Raw genomic sequence first — 21,526 nt, 5'->3', positions numbered from 1 at the left:
ACTTCAGCTTAAATGTCTCCTTCAGACTATGGTAAACAAAGGAAGGAGCAAAGAGGTAAATAACTAGTAAATTAGAGTTGGAGAAATGCCATTTTGAATGATCTGGTCCCACCTGGGCCTTCTTTTCTGCTTGGACTCTTTGCTGGGAATATGACATAACCATACAAAAAGCTTTATAGCTCCCCAAGAGCAAGCACTTCTGGGGGCCACAAGAATTTGGCTATCAGTTGTGCCATGTAACTTCAGACAAACAATGATTGTGATCCCCAAGTGAAGTGAGAGATTTCTGAGAGGGAGTAATCGGTGTTTGTGGTTGGGCCCAGGAGTAGGGAGAGGGAATACACTACCTCTTACCTGCCTGGCTCCCTCAAATTCTTCCCCGTGCTCCCATCATGCCCCATTGGGCCGTAGTCCCATTGAATCTCATGGGCCTCAATGAAGTACTGCCGGACTTTGCCTGTGAGTAGGTTCATAGGAGGTGTCATGGAGCAAGACTTGATCTTGTAGAGTGCTTGCATGCCATCTGCAGGAAGAATATCATGGCTAGCTCCATTCCACCCAAAACATCTTCTACCCAGGTGACTCAGCTTTCTCCTTCTCCTAATGTTTCCCCCTTCCACCTTCCACTGGGCTCTTTACCCCTGCCTCCAAATGGGCTACTTTCTCTCATTCCTAAAGAGCCTAGCTGGGAGAGAGGGAGCCCATGTGGGAATTCAAATATCTCCACCTGCTCACCACCACTGACTCATTTACCAGATCCTTGCTCTTGCCTCTGCAAAATGCTTATATTGTAGCAACATCACAGAGCTTGAAGTCAAAATACCTGAGTTCAAGTCCAATACTTATCCTTATCTATAGAACCTTAGGCAAGTCACTTCCTAGACCTGAGCTTAACCCCTGATTTGTAAATGGGGAGAATAGGGAAATCTACCACACTAGGCCCATGGGAGCATCAAATTTTAAAAAGAGGAGTAAGTTATTTGTAAAGTGGGAAGCTCCCAAAGTAATGGAACATCATCTACACATGAAGAAGAAGCTTCACACTTGGGACTGTCAGGAAAATTTAGATTCTAAGTAGTGTTTCCAAATGCGGAAGATGTTACATTGAGGCATAATGGTAATGGATGATACTGTGTTATATTTGCTTGGCTAATTATAGAGGTCATTCAGGTACATTATCTCATTTGAATCTCACAACATCCCAAGGAGATTTGAAATTTGAAATCAGAAATCCGAGGTATGAAGAAGGAGGAGATAAGGATATTCATTTTCGTTGAATGTGTACTATATGCCAGACCCTGTGTCAGGTGATTTACATATGTTATCTTCTTCAATCCTCATAACTAGCCTATGAAGCAGACTTTTAATGTCCCCCTTTGAAGATTAAGAAAATTAAGGATCAGAGAGGTTAAGTAAATTGCCCAAGATTACATAACTAGTCAGAGGTAGAGTTGAAATTTAAGCGCCTATCTTTTAACTGCAAATTTGAGTACTCCTTTTCTTCTCTTGTATCCACGATCTTGGTCTCATCATTCCCCCGTCTCTAAGATTCAAAATCCCATTATCTCTCTGAAACCTCATTACAACTTTATGTGGTAGGAATAATTATTGCGATCCTCATGAGGAAACACAGACTCAAAAAAGTGATATGTCTTATCAAAGGTAACTAACTGGTGGAACCAGGTTTTGAATCCAGGCTTGTCTGGCTCTAAGGCTTATGTTTGTTTCACTATTGCACTGCATCCCTAACCTCCATCCACATTCATACTCTCTTACTCAGGTACATTTGGTACTGAGGGCAGACCCTGGACAATGGAACATGAATACCTGGCTCCTATTGGGTCAAACTTACCATTCCAGAATCAATATCCCACCAGTCTATAATTCCTCACCTACTCAAATCCGCTTTCACATACTCACATATCACTTTCATGACATTCACTTGATTTACCATACTTCAAATAATTCTAGAAAGTGAGAGCTGAAGAAGATCTTAGAAACTATTTAAACCCAATCCCCATTATATATATATATATATATATGGCAAATGAAGCATAGGAGTGGGAAGGGACTTTTCCAAAGTCACACAGTGATTTCTTCAGTTTTCCACAGAGCTGAGACAACTTGAACCTTCTAATCACCTACCTAATGCTCTTTCCATTGTCTCATAGGTTCCTCTGCTCCTCTGATGTTCCTCACTGCACAGGGCCATTACCTCAACCATTCTCCTTCTAAAAACCAAACCTTCTAAACCTATTGCTGTTGGATTCTAACTAGAGTGTCACTACTTGCCCACAATACTCCATGATCTCCTGAAGAAGCCTTACTCTTCTTTAACTAATTAGTCCTTCACTCCCTGTTCAATCAGCATCAAATACTATCAGGTCTTAATTCCTTAGAATTCTGAGCAAAAAAAAGGCAGCTTAAAAGTTCACTCATCCATTCCTATACCATCTTATGTTAGCGATGGGGAAGATGAAACTCAGAGAGCAATGCCCCATGTCACCTTGCAATTTAATGGCTGAGCCAGGAAAGAACCTGGAATCTCAGAATTCTAGTCTAATGTTTGATCATTTATATCCAACTATCTCACCTGAAAGACCAATCTTATGTCTCCAGGCCAGAAACCCAGCCTCCTGATAACCATCACTGCCACCTACGTCCTGTATCTGAAAGATCAGAGATGTTGGATCTCACCTTGCAAGTGACTATTCACTTGACAGCTAATTAACCAGGTGCCAGGTTCCTGGGGCACCATCTCAGCAGTCACAAAAGTGGCTGGAAAGATATGAGCCACATCAGTTCGGTGGCCTCGGATGGTCAGCATCTGTCCATGGAAGAAAGCTGTGTGGACATCTACCTCATTGCCCATGCCAAACAAGTGCCAGGCCACACGTTTCTGTGCACACATGCTCAGATCTGGTAAGTTTCCAAAGACAAAGCCATTGATTGCTGCAAAAGAAAATATCAGAGTTAGGAAAGGACAGCCCAATGAGAGAGGCCTTACCATCTGACAATAATAATAGATAACATTTAGATGAGGATTCAAAGAGCACACTGTGCTGACCATATGTATTATCTTATATAAATCTTACAAACATCCCTGGGAAATAGGCAGAATTCACTGTTATTGTGGAAAAAATGTGAAAATCAAGGCTCAGAGAGCTAAAGTTACTTCTCTCCCAAGACCACAAATTTATTATGTGGTAGAGCCAGGATTCCAACCCGGCAATCTGAGGAAGCTTTCTAAGAAATGGAGTTTATTTTACAAACTTTCTTTCCATCTAAGACAATTTCCTTCTGAAATTTCCACAGGACAGTTGTCAAGTTAGCTAACTAATTATCATAGTTATTACAAGCAATTGGTATAAAACTAAGAGAAATTTGAGCTGTCCAAGCCATCCTTTGCATCTTTCCTCTGAGTTTTCACCTCCCCTTGGGACTCTCTCATTTTGATCCCACCTCTGTCACCAAGTAAATCACTCCCATAAATAAACGAAAGCAAAATCACTTACTTTCATTTCTAAAATCAGTTCTCTGTCCATGCCTCAGGCTTTCGTGCCTTTAGTTTGTTTTAAATTTAATTAAGATGGTCAACTCCCTTATGGGAAGTCATTTATCTTCTCTACAAAATGTGTAATTTTGACAGTTTGCATCCTTTTTAGAACAAAGAAATGTTAACTAATTATATCAGTAGGCAATCCTCACCAAAGTGACTTGAGCATATAGTATATGACTTTGGAGTTTAGAAAGCAGGGTACCTAATGGCAAGAGCATAGCCTACGCAGTCAGACATATCAGGGTTGGAATTTTAGCTGTGCCATTTATTTTCTGTGTAAGCCTAGAGCCTCGGTTTCCTCATGAGTGAAACAGGGGGAAACCACCTACTACTCACGGTCCTTGTGAGAATTAAAACGAACCAGGTATGTGAAAACATCCACCAAATGCTAGGCCCAGCGGAGACCCTCCATCAATGTTCACTGTCATAGTGTGGCCACATACTCCCAGCTTACCGTGCATCTTATTGCTCTCCTGAAAGGTCTCATCTTCTATGTCCACTGAGGCAGGGTCTGAGCAGTAAGTGGCAATGTTCTCATTGATATGCCAGCTAAGGTTCTCATCTATCACACTAAAGAGCAGGAAGAAATCATTGTCCACGTCCTGCCGTTGAGGAGGGAAGTTCCCATCCAGGGTTCCTAGGGAAAGTAAGAAAAGAGCCTTTAAGAACCTTCTTTCTTTAGCAACAGTAAGCTGTAAGGGGTACTCATAAGTAAAGAATAGAAATAGAGGGGCCTTAAGAGTCTATCAGCAACAGAAAAGTAGGTAGAGACTTCTGCTGCTAATTACTATTTCTAAATTCCCCACATGAAACCACCAATTCAGTTGAGCCTAGGACTTGAAGGTGAGGTACATAGGATCTAGAATAATTCCTTCCCACCATCCCTGCCTATGTCTTCAACTCAGGGCTTTGATCTAACCACACTCCTGTAACACACAGGTCTTCAGGCCTGACTACACCTTAAACATACCATATTTCAAATCAAACCCACAATCCTCCCAAAATTCTGATGACTACACTTTCAATCCTATCCAACAGACTATTAACACATACCTTATTCTTATGTAACTTGACTTCCATCATTACTAATTTGAGTTTTTTAAGTAAAATAAGAAAAAAAGAAAGTAGCAAAGTGTTTTTAAATATTTTGTTTCTGTTTTTTGTTTGTTTTAGAAAAAAAAAGTAGTGAAATAGAAAAAACAGTGAAAAAGGGAGTTTGGCAGGATTTATTCCTACTAATAAACTAGGGTGCTAAATTAACACTCCCCAGGCTGCTGCTCAATATGTAGGTGAGTCAACAATACCACTGATTCCCCTAGATATCCCAAACTGTATCTCACAGCTCACATTTGGGGCTTATACCTCTTTTACAGGTTATAAGGGGTCCAATGAGGCCAGTAGCAATATCTCGTGGAGCATCTACATGAGAATGGTAGATCCAGGTGAGGCACGCTGGGTCAGCATCAGTAGGTGCATGGCCTTCTGGAATGGTCCAGTTGTAGATGTGGCTGCCTCCCGGGGGAACAGAGTCATCAGCTTTCAGCCAACCAGAGGAACCATCTGGATATAAGGATCCTAGAAAATGAAATTGCATATGCTTAGTCCCACGGTGAGCGAGAAGGAGCCTGGCAGATGTAGAAGCCGGGAGAGGGATGTATGGAATATCTAGTTCTAGTCTTGTGGAAGGTAGAGTTCTAAAGTTCAGCACAGTTTTCCTCACAACCTAAGGAAGGCACAGATTCAGATAATATCTAGCCAAGAACCCTAGACCTCAAATCAACAGTGGGTAGAAAGGTAGCAGCCCCTGGGGAAGGAACTATGACCATAGAAAGTGCTATACAGCCTAACCTAGTAATGCTCTAGTGCAAAGCTGATAACATGGAGGCAAGAGAGAAGAAAAAAGTCCCTTCCTTCAAGTACTCACTTTGAAAAACAGAAAGCAGACAATCACAGAATTTCCATCTAAAGGCAACTTAATGATCAATTGATCTATTCCCATTTTATGAAAGAGAAAACAGAGGAAAATAACTTGCCCACAGGGAGTTAATGGTCAAGTCAAGACCTTCTGAGTTTGCTTTCTATTCCCCTCACTCACCGTTGTGTCAGTACTATAGGCCGTAGGGCCTGGGATAGTAGGAGATACAGATGAGTAAACCGATCTCCCTCTTAAGAAAAACAATGGGCCTTTTGGAAGACTGTGGCACAAGAATAATGCTCCCTTACATTCACAGAACACTCCTCTCTTTCCAAAACACAGTCAAATATTTTATGGAAATGCCATTCAAGTAATTCTTTGTGATAAAAGGTAAATTGAATCTCTACATTCTTAATGAAGAATTTGAGGTTCAGAGAGGGACAGTGACTTGCCCAAAGTGACACAGTGTGTGAATAGCAGATCTGATAACAGTACCCAGCCATATTTTCTTTGAGGAGAGTCCTTGCCACCTCAGATCAAAAAGGAACACTATCTTCATTCCCAGCTCCTCTCTCTCAGATGGCAATAAAGAAAAAGGTATATTTGTTGCAGGTAGGAGAAAAAGGATGGGCTGATTTACCTTCTGAGTCTTTCTCATAGAAAACGCCATGGGGGTGGATTGTGTAGGGACGAGTGGCAAAATTCTTCAGGTGGATAAGAATGATATCTCCCACCTCAGCCTTCAGCACTGGCCCCAGGAAACCCAGCCAGGCTGGCTGAACCATTTCATCCATGTATGAACCATCCCTGTATTCCTTGTAGATGGTCTTCTTGTAGCTGCTCCCTATTCGGTTCTTGTCAGACTTCAGGAAGTTGGAAGCTACTCTGGGAAGGAAGGAAAGAGAAAGTCACAATTTTGCCTTTTTTCCAGAGGTGGCTGACCAAGAAGTGTTCATCTTTGTTTAGGGCAAAACAAGAGGAAATGGGATTGTACTGATCAAAACATGAAAGCTTTACGTTAGAATCTAATTGTTAGACAATGAGAAGTATTAAGTTAAAGCATATGAATTTGCTGATATTTGAGCAATTTTAATCTACAAAATAGACAATTTCACTCAGTAAAGCCTAATATATAATAATGGGGAGGCAACCAACTATGGACAGACTCTTTTTAAGTGATCAACTCCCTATCTAGGTGGCCTAACTTAGTGTTGCCCTGCTGTATATGGGAAGTCTTATAGCATAGTGGTTAAGTTCACAAACTCTGGAGCCAGGAAGTTTCAGTTAAATGCCAATATTACCATTTCCAAATCTGTAGGACTGTGAGCAGGTTACTTAACTTCTCTGTGCATAATTTCTCCATCTGTAAAATGGAGATAACCATGGTACCACTTATTACTGGTGACTAAAATAATTAAAATACATAAAGAGTTTAGAAAAGTGCCTGGAAAATAGTAAAAACTTAATAAACGTTAACTATTACTTCAAAATATTGGAGAAGGGGATAACAAAGTTATCCCTCAAAGATACTTTTAATACAGACTCTGTGACTCCAAAACTAGATGAGTAGAAAAATGGTTTGTTAAAAAAGAGAGCTGTTTTTCTTACTCTAATTCTTCCTAGAGAGCTCTGAGATGTTACAGTCAACTTTGTAAAACTCTGAGGCTTTGGAGAGACAAAGCAATTCATGATCACAAAAGATTTTTTAATACATTAATTCGATTTTTTCAATGGGCATTTGTGGAACATCTGCAAAGCTCTAAGATCAAGAAAGGTTAATCTTGTGGGATCTGTGAGAGGCAGAATGGTGAGAAGAGTACCAGCTTTGCATCCACATTACCCAGGTTCAAATCCTACCTCTCTGTTTACTAGCTGTTGGACTTGGGCAAGTCACTTGATCTCCCTGAGCCTCAGTTTTCTCATCTATAAGATAAGAATATTCATACTCACCTCCTAAAGTTTCTGTAAGAATTAGGTGGGACAAAGTATATAAATTTCTAGTACGGTACCTGTCACAAAGTGTTACATAAGTGATAGCTATTGCTGTTCTTTCCTTGATTCTAAGGCTGATCTTATTTTTTCACATTTTTACATATCTTAAATCAGTATAGTTCCGTTGAACTATGGCAGCATACATATACTACACACATCTTATAAACACTGTATATATATCATGTTTCTTTCTTGTTCAAAAGCTAAATACCTATTATTAAAACAGCATTGTGGATATCACCTTAGAATCAAGGCAATATGGAATGACCTTTAGGACCCTAAAAATACTTAGGCACCTCACTGTGGAAAAGTGAACTCCATATGGGATACTGGCTCCTGAGTCAACTAGTCGTCTTCTCAGGAAATGTATCACTGGGCTTATGGCCCAGAGAGATCAGGAGCTGGCTGCAACCACACCCCGGGGAAAGGTCTTCAAGAGCTACCTATTGACCTCAAGAGTGCCCCTCCCTAACTCCATCTCTAATTCCACAAGAGATTAAACCTACGTGTCACTGTCCAGAGGCTGGTTCGTGATGACATTCCTTCCCTTAGGAGCATAGTTCCACTGCACGTCCTGGATGCCCAGATAGTAGACTCTAGTGGCCCCATCAGTCAGTCGGGGCCACAAGGGTTGCACGAACAGCAGAGCCCATAGAAGATGGCCTGGCTCCATGGCCCACATTACTCTGGGAAACAGGCAATTGAATAGCTGCCGGTATAGAAGAAAGAGAACAAAGGGGCTTTGCATGTGTCTGGAAAAGTAAAGAGGCAAGAGCCAGACTGAGTGACTGAGAAAACAAAAACCGATTAGCCTAGAATCTCTCCCTTACCTGTTTCCTTTCAACAAGTGTTCAAGGATCTCTACACATTGGACTTTGGAGGGCAAAGTTAAAAATCACTTGTACTGACAATTGTGTATCACTTTCTTCAGAAGAGAAATCTGGATCCATTTTCGTCAGCAATGTAGAAAGAAGAATATACTCTGGCCCCAAAATTAGGAAACAGGCATCAGTAGCCCGACTGAGCCACTGACTCACTCGATACCCAAATCAGGTCACTAATTCTCCCTGTGTCTCTGTTTTCACCATTGCCACTTTCCATCCTCTATGAACTGTGTTTAAAAACAAATGAGAATTCACCAAAATATATTTATTAGAATGTTCATAGACCCAAACTGAAAACAGTCAATATGTCCATGAACACTATAATGGATGAGTAGATGATATTTTATTCATATAATGGAATTCTATATAGCAATGGTAATGAGCAAACTAACACTATACATGAAAATATGGATGCCTCTCACAAATACAATGGTGCAGAAAGAAACCAGACACAAAGGGTACATATTATATGATTTCATTTATATAAAGTACAAAATCAGGCAAAACTAATCTATGCTGTTAGAAGCCAGGATAATGTTTTCTCTTAAGGTAGGGATCAGTGACTAGTAAGGCAGAGGAGGAAGGCTTCTAGGAAATGTTCTGTTTCCTGATTTACTTACTGGTTACATGGGTACGTTCAGTTTGTGAAAATTCACTGAGCTGTGAACTTAGCACATTTATCAGAAGAAATGTTCTCTGCTGGTTCTCTGCCATGCACAAATCCATTTAATGTGTCCAATCTTGAGTCAGAGTTAGAACTAAGCTTCTAACCTTTCATTCTGATACGTCAGCCAGGCAGTTAGACTTTTGGGGGCTGATATGAAGCGCTCAGTCATACTATACATAGCTACAGTCAATCCCAGAAACACAGGCGACATAACATAAACACAAATATAATACACTTGCATATACCTAGACACATGCAGTCTTATCTAAAAGCAGAGATGCAGACACTTTCATCCACACTAGAACCACAGTGTCACACAGAACCTTAGTCACTTTCAAAATAATAATAATAATAATAATAATAATAATAACCTACAATGGAAAAGAATCTGAAAAAGTATATATATATATAACTGAATCACTTTACTGTACACCAGAAACAAACACAACATTGTAAATCAACTATACTTCAACTAAAAAAATAATAAAAATCAATATTTATAGTGTGTGCATTGCATGTCAGACATTGTTCTAAGTGCTTTACAGATTAAATCATTCAATCCTCACAGCAACACTATGAAGCAGATGCCATTATTATCCCCATATTATAGAAGGAGAAACCGCAGAACAGCAATATAAGATAATTTGTCCAAGTTTACCTAGTTAACAATCAGTAGATTTGGGTTGTGAGCTCAAGGAAGTATGGGTCCAATGTCTATGTTTTTTTTTTTTTTTTCAATTGAAGTATAGGTGACTTACTATATTATGTTAGTTTCAGGTATACATGTTCTTAATTACCATGCTATACTACTTTTCACGAAATATACTTGCACACACAGAAAACATGTACAGACATATCTTGTTTTATTGTGCTTCACTTTATTTCACTTCACAGACATTGTGTTTTTTACAAATTGAAGGTTTGTGGCAATTCCGTATTGTCAGATGATGTTTAGCACTTTTTAGCAATAAAATATTTTTAAATTCAGGTATGTACATTTTTAAAGATGTAATACTATTACACACTTAATAGACTACATTATAATATAAAGATAACTTTTACATGCACTAGGAAACCAAAAAATTGTGTGAAGATTTATTACGATATTAACTTTATTGCAGTAGTTTGGAACCAAACCCACAATATCTCCAAGATATGCTTGTATATGCCTATAGCTATAGTTATATCTGAGAAAACCCCATACACTCTGAAACATGCAATCATATGTAGTTATGATCACTTCCAGAAACAGACACATATATTCATATGGGCAGAGATACATCTAATCAATATCATTCATGATGATGATAATAATGATGGTAACTATCATTCATGGAGAAATTACTACACACTAAACGTGATGCTCACTTTTTTTCAATATATAAATTATTTCACTAAATCCTCAACCTAAGCACATGATATTAGGGACAATTAATCAAAAATAGAAAATCAAAAATATGCACAGACTCGCATGTGGATAGGAAATCTCCAGTTATTTACCCTGATTGATAAACAGAACTATAGATTTCCCTACATACTCTCAGACCCCTCCACACAAAGTAGTGGCCCAAGTGTGTAATCCCCAGTCTTCATATGACATTTGGAAAAAAGCCCTTGATAAGTGGGAGGACCTGTTCTTGGATTCCTCTTCCTAAAACCTGGCTTTCCTACTGACCAATTGTGTAGCCTTGGGTGATATTTAGCCACTCTGGACCTGTTTTCTTATCTATAAAATATATCTTATAATATAAGCCTTGGAGAAGTAAATTAGAAAACTTGCATGAAAAGGCCCCAGTACAATTAGTGTTTAGAACATAACAGACAGTAAATGTTGGTTTTCTTCCTCTTCCTTCTCCCTCCTGGTGACAGTTTGTTAATTTATCCTTACTGTCTCCCACACATCTTATGTTCTATATTTCAACTCTAAGGGCTAACTTAAATCCTAACTGCTCCAGAAGGCCCCCTGTAGCCTTTTCATATCACTGTCCTCTGAAGAACTATTTATTCTCTATAACACCCAAATACATGAAGTCAAACTTTGTATTATTATTATCTTTGCCTCATAAGCTGCCTCATGAACTGTCTTTATTTACCAGATTGGGCTATAAACTCCTTGAGCATGGATGTCACATCTTAGAGGTCTTTGTGTATCTACTGGCAGATATGGTGATGGGGGCCCTGTAGGTGTAACATAAACAGCTACTGCTAAAGTGACATAAAACAACATAGACATACATTTTCCCACCAGTTGACTTTAGTCAGGTTCGCCACTGGTTCAAAGAGTGACCTTAGTGAGCCCCAGTTTTCTCATCTATAATATAATAGAGCTGGACTATAACTTACTTTTGGGGGGTCATGGATCTTCGGGAATATAATGAAATGCAAAAACACAGAACTACAAAAATGCTTTATATAAAGAGCTCTCAAAGAGTCTTTCTAGTTCTCACATTCACTGATGAAATACAGGTGCATTCACATGCACCAACATATAGTACCACATATGGATACACAAATAGCATGTCCTCAGCAAGGAGGGAGTGTCCTTGATTCAATGAGAATCTGAATGCAACATGCATCTCCTTCAAGCTTCCTTATTAGAGAGGTGTCAGCAGGGCTGTTGTGCCTTAAACTCACGTAGAGAAAAAACTGTCCCAGGTAAGAGTTCCACAATTGAAGAAGCACATGGTTAACTTGGAAATATTCCCAGAAGAGACTGGTATAGAACTTCTGCAGTAAATGAAAAAGCATTCAAAGGGTGACTAATGACCAAAAGGACTAGACAATAGAACCTGGGAAAAAATGCAACTTAGCATTTGCCTAGCACTTTTCACTGTACAGTATGTTTTTCATATCTTCCATATTATTTAATTCTCACATTCTTGTGAGATAAGGATTTTCTTCCCCATTTGGCACTGAGGACACAGGTTTTGGAATCAGACTGCCTAAAGAAATCCTGGCTTCGGTTTTCCTAGCTGTGTGACTTGATAAACTGCTTCACTTCTCTAGCCATAGTGTCTTCATCTTTGAAATAGAATTAATGTTATTTGCTACATCTCAGAGTAGTTGTGAGGATTAAATGAATTAAGATCTGTAAATGAATAGAACACAAATAAGTACTCAAGTGCACAAGAGATCAAAAAGTATTAGTGGCTCTGATTATTACAGACAAGGAAATAGCTTTAGAAATGAAAATTGCCAGAATCACAAAGCTTTAACATTTTATGGAAAGCCATAACACATACACACTCATAAGTTCCTATATACAATAGCACATTGTAAGCATATAGGCACATGTATATGGCTGAGATTAATTTCTTTGAAAGGAAAATGATATATGAAAAGAACCAGAACTTTTGAGTCAGATAAACTTAGGTTTGAGTACTGTTTTCAGCTGTGTTTGAAAGAAATAGCACCAAGGACTTAGTAGGTATCTGATAAGTTTTCAGTTCTTCTAGTCACTAACTTCCCTTTTTATTCCCAAAGCTGCATTTGTTGTTGCTACTTTTATTGTTGTTTTTTTAAACTTGGTTTATCATTATAAAACAGAAGAAAGGGAAAGCCCATAACATTCTTTTAGAATCACTTGGATATTTCATGGTAAAATTGAAAGTCTTTAGACTCTAGAAAAATAGATTCTAGTTCTGAATTCATCATTTATTAGTTGTATGACATGGAGCAAGTCACCTAGTTTCTTGAGCCTTGATTTCCTCATCTCTTAAATGGAGATAATCTCTGCTTTGGACTCCCTATTAGTTTGCTATGAAGATAAAATGAGATGAAGAATTTGAAAGCCCTACATAAACTTTTCACTTGGACAGGGCTATTTTTTTCTCAGCTGAGCCCACAGGAGGAGGTCTTATAGAAAGGCCAGACTGAGGAGGAAAAATAAAAGGGAAAGGTAAAAGGAGAAATGAAATAAGGTGAGCAAGAATCCTGGAGGAAAGTAAAAAAAGAGGGCAGAAGGAAGAGGTGCTCAAAGGAGGAGAGAGAAAGAGAGAGAGTGAGAGAGAGAGAAGAGATTTCTGGGATACTTCTAATTAGACATAGTTTAGTCAGTATACACTGAGACTAGTCAAAACTTCCTTTCCTGGCATCCCAATGTTACCTGGGCCTGGTCCCCATCATCCATGACAGTTTGCATCACTGTTTTCCCTAGAATTTGCAAGTTGTTCCTTTAATGAGACAATGCTCTTTTCTCTCTGAGTTTGAATAGACTGGCCTGGACAGGCTCATCCTAGACAAAGGATCACTCAACTGGACACAGAAATGCTGAGCTATCCTTGAGGTTTTATCTCCAATTTCAGAAGTCTTACTAATAGAACCCTCCATCAAGATTGACCTTTTGGTCCTCCACTTTCTTAATGCTGTGTGGCTTTTTCTTTACCTTGTGACTCAAAATAGGCGATTTTCTCACCTTCAGTGGGTATGGGACTTTACTGGAAGGGAAAATGGGGAGAGTGTTTAAAGTCTCAAAAGAGTAGTACAAGTACAATTTATATAATTTTTTAATCATTATCACTGTATCTTAGTATGTCAGAGATGGGAAAATGGAGGCCCACAGAGAAAGAGACTCACCTGAAGTCCTGAGAGCTAATACTAGAACCTAAGAGCCTCTAGCCTAGCAATCATGTCCAGTATATTATCACCATACTGTTCCTGGGACAATATGATTTCACTACATATTTGCATTTGTATTAAGGAGGTTTCTTTATTTCCTCACACCCCAGTTGTGGTATAATAGAAAGTATACTGATTTGAAACTAGAAGATCTGGATTCAAATTCTCTTTCTTGCCTGTAATAGCTATGTGACTTTTCAACAAGTCACTTTCACCTATTTGAGCCTCAGTTTTCTCATCCAAAATTGGGGATGATATTTATTTCACAAGATTGTTTTGAGGCTCAAACAAAATAATGGATATATGAGCCCCTAGCAAAGGGCTTAGAATACAGTAGATGCTCAGTAAAAAACTGAATGTATTTTAGATACATACATCCATAAAGACCTTTAGAAAGTACATTTTTTCAATCCCTGATGTGACATATAGAAAACTGAGACCAGAGAGATGAAGGGGCTTGCTCAAAGTCAAGCAGCCAGTTACTGGCAAAGCCAGAATTTGAACCCATATTTTCTAAAATATTTCTTCTACTTAGGCACTAAGTGTGAGAAATAATTCAGATTTTAAGCTGATAGCTTAGTTCAGCTATAATTTATTGCCTTACTCTGTGCCAATCTGGATCTCAAAGTATGAAACTAAATGATCATTTTTAAGTGCTTGAGCTTCCCATTTATGTAGTCCTCAGATCCATTACCTCAATAAACACCACAAACTGTGAGACAGAAAATGAGCACACTATTTCAACAGGAAAATTAACTACTCTCTACAACTCCAGGATCGTCTCTGAAACAGCTGAGACAGTGTGGTCCTGGCCATTTTGGTGAGAGGAACAAAGAGAGTGTATTGTCCACTTTAACTTTCCTGCACACCAAGCCATGCTTCCTCCAACTTCTCAGCCACTGGCTTTCTCTTCTAGTGGCCCAAGATTCCCCTAAACCAAGCTGAATAAAGGTTTTCTTCAAAGAAAGGGAGGCAAGGTAGGGTTTGGAAAGAGAGGGGAAAAAAAGCTTACCTTTGTTGCAGAAAACACTTCCATATTCATGTCAGTGGCTTAGTGATGCTAAGCTGCAGACCCCAGCATGAGTCTGCCAGCCCTGCTCAGTCTGTATCCTGGGTTAGAGAGCCTTTCTCATAAATAAAGTCCGGGGCTCCAATTTGGCTGGTGTTACTGGGGAGGGGTGAATGGAGGCTAGGGCAGTTCTGGGTGCCCTCTTTTCCAGAAACTAAACTGCTGGAATGTCTTGTTCCGGGCCTGGTTTGGTACAAAACCCGGGACGGTTCTTTGACCATATCCGGTGTTTTCCAAATCCCGGTTAGGATCTCCAGAGGAATTACAAGAGGGTGGGCTGCACTTCTCTTATCTCAGCTTGCTGGTTGGTATTTGCTGAGAGGGGGGAGGAAATGCACTGTCAGTGCAGCCAGTCAAAGCTCACAGGAGGATTCCAACAGCCTCATTTAAGAAATAGGGCCCTCTGCAAGGGTTGCAAGATGTTAAAAGAGCTCCCATCCCCATCAACATTTTCCCTTGTTGTGAAGTACAGTTATCAGCCCTCCTAATATTCTGAGGCCATGGTTGCTTGGTAATAGAGAAAAGTAAAACTGGTAATAAAACAAAGAGCTTTCTACATGCCAGTCCCTATGTTAACCACTTTTCATGCATTCTCTCATTTAAGTTTCACAATTATTCTGTGAAATGAATATGCTAATTCTCCTTATTTTACAGCTGAAGGAAAGCAGGCTCTGAGAGAGAAAGTAACAGTTCAAAGTCAAACAATTAAGAAGTAAAAGGGGGGGGGCGGATTTTACTGGGTCTGTCTAGACTCTTAGCCACCACACTACCACACTGTGCTACTTCAGGGAGAAACACAGAGAGCCCTTTTGCAATGAAGGAAGTGACTTCACAGTTATTGAGTGCCTGCTGTCCACCAGTCACTGCTAGATTTTTTTAAATGTACATAAACTCTGCCTCTGCCATTTTTAGCAGCTCCTAGAGTGAAACCTCAGGGCTGTATTACTCACATTTTCCATCGAGGAGACCGGATGTAGCTACAAGATAGCCTGGATTAACATAGGTCAACATCCTAAAAACTAAGAAGACCCAGAAGAATTGGAAATATTAAATTAAAAAAAAGGAACTAATAAAAATAACAAAACGGGGCTCAAAATTTCTGGGTGAAGCTGGAGTCTGGATTTGTTTAAAACCAGAGGACATCTTTGTTCCTGTTAGAAAGAGACGGTAATGAAAAATCACTGGTCTGAGTCAAGTGACCTAGGTTCCAACCCCAGCTTGCTCTTGCAGTAATCAGCTATGTGGCATTGGCTCAGGCCCTTCTCTTCTTTGGGCCTCAGTCTTTCCATTTGTACAATGAGGGCCTTAAACTAGATAAGGACCCTCTCAGCTCTATAAATTTACATATCTAGGATTCCATGAAGAAGGCACATTCTTGATATTAAGAGTAGAAGAAAAAGAGGTTTTAAAGATGAAAAGTGTAAGAAAAGAATGGGTGCAGAGTAATTCATGGAGAAAAGGTAGAGAACTCCATGCCTCTTTAGAAAGGACTACATCTACCCACCAGAACCAGGTATAGGAAGGAGAAAGGTATGATGGCAGTTCCACCACCTAGTATCCTTACTTTGTGATGAGGTAATCTTGGCTAGGAGCAGATGTTGTTCCCCAGGCAGTCTCAACACATTTTTCTCTCCTGGATTTAAAGTGTCTGGAGCAGGGTCCAGGGAGGAGGAGTTTCAAAGACTGAGCCAGTGGGGCAAAGTCTGGGTCATAAACCAATGGAGGTGCTTAAAGGTGCCTAGACATTTAGGAGCTGCCCCCACCGACTGCACCCCAGGCTAACCCAAGTAGAAGCACCAGTAGGAAGAAGGCAGGAAGCATAGTTCTTCAGCTCCTTCAGAAATTATCAGTGATCAAGGGAAGCTGGATCAGGCCACAGCAGCCCCTGGGACGATCTGTCTCTCCCCCAACTTAGCACAGATGTGGACCTTGAAGCTAGAGCGGGAATGTGGAGACCAAACCCATTAAGCTGGGATCCAAGTCCAGGCTTAAAGGCATTTATGACCGGGAGGGGTAGGGATAAGGCCTGTGTTCTGACTCACAAAAGACAACAATAAACAGGTCTTATGGACACACTTGAGTCAACACAGTGAAGACTGCAGGAGGCCAGCTAGGCTAGGTTTCTGAGCCTGTATTATTCATTCAGCAATTCACTGAAAGGGCACACAGTGCCTACTTCTGCAAATCCTGGGCATATTTCTAGTGCCTTTCCTCAAGGATCACCAAAAAAAGATTTAAGTTGATACCTATAGACTAGGAATTGGCAAATTATTTCAGTCAAAGGCCAGTTAGTAAATAGTTTATGTGCAGAACATACAGTCTCTGTCTGTCATAACTATTCAAATAGGCCATTGTAGCATGTGGAGGTATATCTATATTCCAATAAAAGCTAATTTACAAAAACAAGCAGCAGACCAGATTTAGCCCATGAGTTGTAGTTTGAAAACCCCTGCAATATAGACATTTACAATAAGACAACATTATTAAGAGTGTGGAAACTAGAATCAGACATTCTAGGTTTAAATCCCAATTCTGACACTTCCTGATTCTGTGACCTTGGAAAATTCATCTAATTCTTCTAAACTTCAGTTTTACGTCTGTAAAATGGAGATAATAGTACCTATTTCATAGGGCTGTTATGAGGACTGAAATAAAAGTTTACATGTGAACTATTTAACAGAGTGACTGGTACATAGTAAATGCTCAAAAATGAGTTATCATTTAAAAATTTTTAATAAAGAAATCTAAATTCTTCTGTCCTGATTCTTAGAAAATAAGTCGTATTAATTCAGGGAGAAAAGGAAGAGTGTTTCAAGAATCCTAGTTTTAAGTTTTAGTTATGCTACAATAGAAAACACAGTGATCTGGATAAGTCATTTTGCCTTTATGGGACTCAGTTCCATCACCTGTAAAATGGAGAAGATAGTCTAGACTTGTCATTTTTCAAAATTATTTTTGGTGGCAAAACTATTTCCCCAAAGAGAATCTTATAGTAAACCCCCACTATCTATGGAAGTCTCATCTTTCCTGTGGAGCACTACAGGCAAGTTAGGAGAGAGAAAGGAAATGGGCAGGGATGAGGATACCCAGGGACCTACTCATTTGTATGCCTGCCCATGCAGACAATGTGGTTAACCCTGGAGTACCAGTAAGGACCTTCATTGACACTAAAAGCATGTTTGAGGAGCACAAGACCAGAATGTGCTTAAGCATTCTTCAAGTCTTAAATTCTGTCACTAACCCATCCCTTCATTTATTCATTTACTCAGTCAATATTTCCATGTTATCTGTGTATGGACAATCACAAGGGCATGGCCCTGGGATGTCTGCAAAGATGAGAAGATCACAGGGAACTTCATGCTAGGGAAAGACTATCCAGTGTGAGAAGCATGGAGTTTGGAGTCAAAAAGACCAGGGTTTGTATCCTGGCTGGCTCCTTCTGAGTTGTGTGACATTGGGCAAGTCACTTAACCTTTCCGGCTCTCTGGTACCTCATCTGTAAAACTGGAACAATAACACTTCCATGACTGAAACATTGTGAGGATTAAATAAGCTGGAATTTGCATGAACCCTTGGAACAGTGCTCAATACCTTAGGGACTGTCCATAGATATTCCTTTTCTTCCCATCTTCCCCACAGTGAAATTTAGTGGCAGCATCAGTTACCTTGTGAAAATAAAAAGCCCTGAGCAGTACCCTGGCATAGCCAGTTTACCACATTATCTCAGGACTCTGATGAGCTTGCCCTTAGCAGTTTTTAAAAAGAAGGCCTCTGGGAAAAGATTGAGGGATGCAGGGAGCCAGAGAGGAAGGGGTTGTCCCCTAGAGACCACACCTCTGAAGCCACTGTTCTCCCTTTTCATTACCCACCACCACTTCTGACCAGCAGGCTCTATCATGCTTTGAAAGGATTGATCTACACTGCTGTGATGTGTTTCCTTGGCTCCCTCAGGGGACACTGTCTGGTTCTTGAGCTCTGGTTCTTGAATTCGACTTGCTGCTTTCTTAAGTCCTCTAAGGCAGTGGGTCTCACACTTGGGCATGCACCAGAATCCCTTGGAGGGTTTGTTAAGACACTGAGTTTCTGCTTCAGTAAATCTGGGGTGAGGACCAATAATTTGCATTTCTAACAAGTTCCCAGGTGATTCTAATGCTGTTCATCTGAAGACAACACTTTAAGAACCACTGCTCAGGGTTAAGGGACTCTGGCTCTGAAGCTCACCCTCCTGCCAGCTAACTTGCACTTGTAGACTGATTTCAACAGCTCTCAACAGCCTTGGTCTTCAGGCATCCAATATTTGGCTCTAGGTCAAAAAGTATATTTCCTTTAGCTTCCTGGTACCTCATTCATTTGGAGTCTCCCTGAGTGTCCTTCCAACACCTATTTGCCCACTCCCTTTGCTTCAGACCCTTCTTACCTGCCTGAGTAAACTTCCCTTTCTCCTCCACGCTCAGTTAACATGTCTTGTTTTCTGGCTGCCATCTTTGAACAGCTCTATAAATGGCATCAGCTTCTCCTTCCATCTTTCCTCTATATTCTCATGTGGCTTCCTGATTGTGGGCTATGGGTACAGACAGTGAATCTGTGAATCTTGGCTCTGCCTCTCCCTGAAGTATGTGATCTTGGGAAAGATACCTGAGTTCCCCAAGCCTCAGTTTGTCATCTGTAAAATCAGGCTGTGAAAATAAAATGTAAAAATGTCTATAAAAAGGCCTAGTGCAGCACCTGTCACATAGTAAGATATCAGTAAATGTTAGTCTCTTTTTCCTTACTTTCTCTACTTTTCTCACTCCAGCCTACCCCCACCTCTACTACTAAGGAGCTGGCAACAAGTAAGAAGGATAAAACAATGCAGGAATAAAAAGCCTTTAATTAGTATAAAATAACATAGTGAGTGAGAGAAGGGGAGCCTATACAAAGTGTTACAACAATTAAGAGAAGGAAGAAGTCATTTTCAATGAGTGTGTGTCAGGATAAGCTTCATAAATGACTGAATGATATCATTTTCCCTCCCACTCCCATTTCTCAAGCCAGAAATCTGAATGTCATCCAAGAGTCCTGCCTTCTCCATCACTATCCACACCCATTTCATTGACAAATCTTGACATATTTATATTTTAAATATCTTTTGAATCCACCCACTTTTCTCCAGCTTCACTGCCATAGCAGTGATCTGAGCCATGCTCATCTCTTAATTGGATCACTGTAATGACCTCTTCATTGTTCTTTTTGTCTTCATTCTTGCCTCCCAAAATCTGCTCTCCAAATAACAACCAAAGCTATTTTGTCCAAAACACAAATGTATATTTTCCCCTTACTTAAAATCCTCCAAAGTGCTTGCCTTATTGATTGAAGTTAGAGTAATATGGAGATTAACAGGGCTCTTGGGTAAGGATAACATTCAAACTGGTGAAATGTTCCTCGTGTGTGTGTGTGTGCACGTGCACATATGGAAATATCTCCAAGATATATCATTAAGTAAAAGATAAGGTACAGAACAATGAACATTTTGTGTTTGCTTCATTCACACATACACATACTTCTATGCATATATTTATATGGGAGAATAAGGAATTTTTCTTCTGGAAATCATCACAAAAATATTTTTAACAGTGGTTTTCCTTTAGGGAGAGTGACCTAGTTGGGGAGGAGCATGAATTTCATTTTTTGCTTTGAACTCTTTGAATTTTCAAACCTCATACATTAATTGGTTTTTTAAAGGTTATCTAGAAAGTGAATATATACTGACTTTTGTTTCTTTCTTTGTATTCCTATGCATAAGAAACTTATAACTGTTATATTGAGAAAATTAATGACTTCTCATTTTCTCTAGGACAAAGGTCAAACTCTTTAGTATGGCTTATATGGCCCTTTGTGATTTAGCTCCTCCTTCCTAATCTTTCTAGCTCACTGTTTGCTGTTCCTCACCTCATACTCTATGATCCACCCATACCGGAGTTCTATCAGTTTGTCCGTTTTCCAAGGTACTATGTGCTTTCTCTTACCTCCAGACGTATATGTTGTTCTATCTGGCTCAAACACTCTTCGCTCTATTATTCTTACCACTCATCTTTTGGGTCTCAGTTTAGAATTCCCTTCCTCCAAGTGGTCTTCCCTGACTTCCTGTGTTTCTCAGTTAGGTGGTCCTGACATGTGCTCCCAAAACACAATGTATATTTAACCAGAGTTTATTGAAATTGCTTGTTTAACTGCCTGTCTTCACAGCTTATAATGGAAACCCTCTGAGTTCAGGAATCACATCTTTCTTGCTTCCCATTGTAGCCTCAGAGCCTAGCACAACACTACATATAGACTTGGTGCTCAATAAACATTTGCTAGATGAATTAATGATGAACAAAGTAATCAATAAGACAGTCTTTGGGCATGGTCAGCAAAATCCTAAGAGAAAACAGCTGCATTCATAACCTTCATTTGGGAAGATGACTTAGGTGGGACTTTTCCAGTTTTAAGGTTGGCTTAGTTGTACTTGATAGTTTCACTATTTGACCAACAAGTCTGTTACCAAAACGTCCTGTGTGTCTGTCACTGCCAGTCCCTGTTCTTTTCTAATTGACCCATTGTAATGAGCCTGGCCCAGTTCCTCTAAGCACCTAACCCCTAAATCCTCCTGGGTCACCTCGGGTTAGAAGAATAGTGAGCAAAAAAGGCCTCAGAAGGCATGGATGGTGTTTACTTCCAGACTAGGTTGCTTCACAGGGCTCTTAGAGGAGCTGCATTTACCTGTTTTATATTCTGGGTTAAGCAGCCATGTAGACCTTCATTCAAAGAAACAGTTCTTAGCAAAATAAATCAGAAAACTCCC

The 21,526-nt window shown here is 39.8% G+C and overlaps 1 protein-coding gene across 7 annotated transcripts in view; it reads right to left on the bottom strand.

The window, feature by feature from the left end:
* Positions 1-16,262, bottom strand: part of HEPH (hephaestin) — an 80,433-nt gene extending 64,171 nt beyond the window's left edge. For 4 of the 7 annotated variants that reach the window (XM_082376546.1, XM_082376551.1, XM_082376550.1 and 1 more), the window contains exons 1-6: positions 7,973-14,081; positions 6,115-6,359; positions 4,922-5,134; positions 4,014-4,196; positions 2,698-2,952; positions 355-523 (exon numbers count right to left, since the gene is read on the bottom strand). In XM_082376546.1, the coding sequence (XP_082232672.1) occupies positions 355-523; positions 2,698-2,952; positions 4,014-4,196; positions 4,922-5,134; positions 6,115-6,359; positions 7,973-8,214 (1,307 nt within the window). In that variant the 5' untranslated portion in view covers positions 8,215-14,081. Of the gene's footprint in view, positions 1-354; positions 524-2,697; positions 2,953-4,013; positions 4,197-4,921; positions 5,135-6,114; positions 6,360-7,972; positions 14,082-14,646 lie in introns of those variants that run through there. The other 3 variants (XM_082376547.1, XM_082376548.1, XM_082376545.1) reach the window with 2 other exon arrangements.
* Between the last annotated feature and the right edge of the window lie 5,264 nt (positions 16,263-21,526).

Source organism: Balaenoptera borealis (assembly GCF_965194805.1).
Source record: "Balaenoptera borealis genome assembly, chromosome: X".
NCBI classification, from domain to species: Eukaryota; Metazoa; Chordata; class Mammalia; order Artiodactyla; family Balaenopteridae; genus Balaenoptera; species Balaenoptera borealis.
This window is presented reverse-complemented; position numbering and strand designations above follow the sequence as displayed.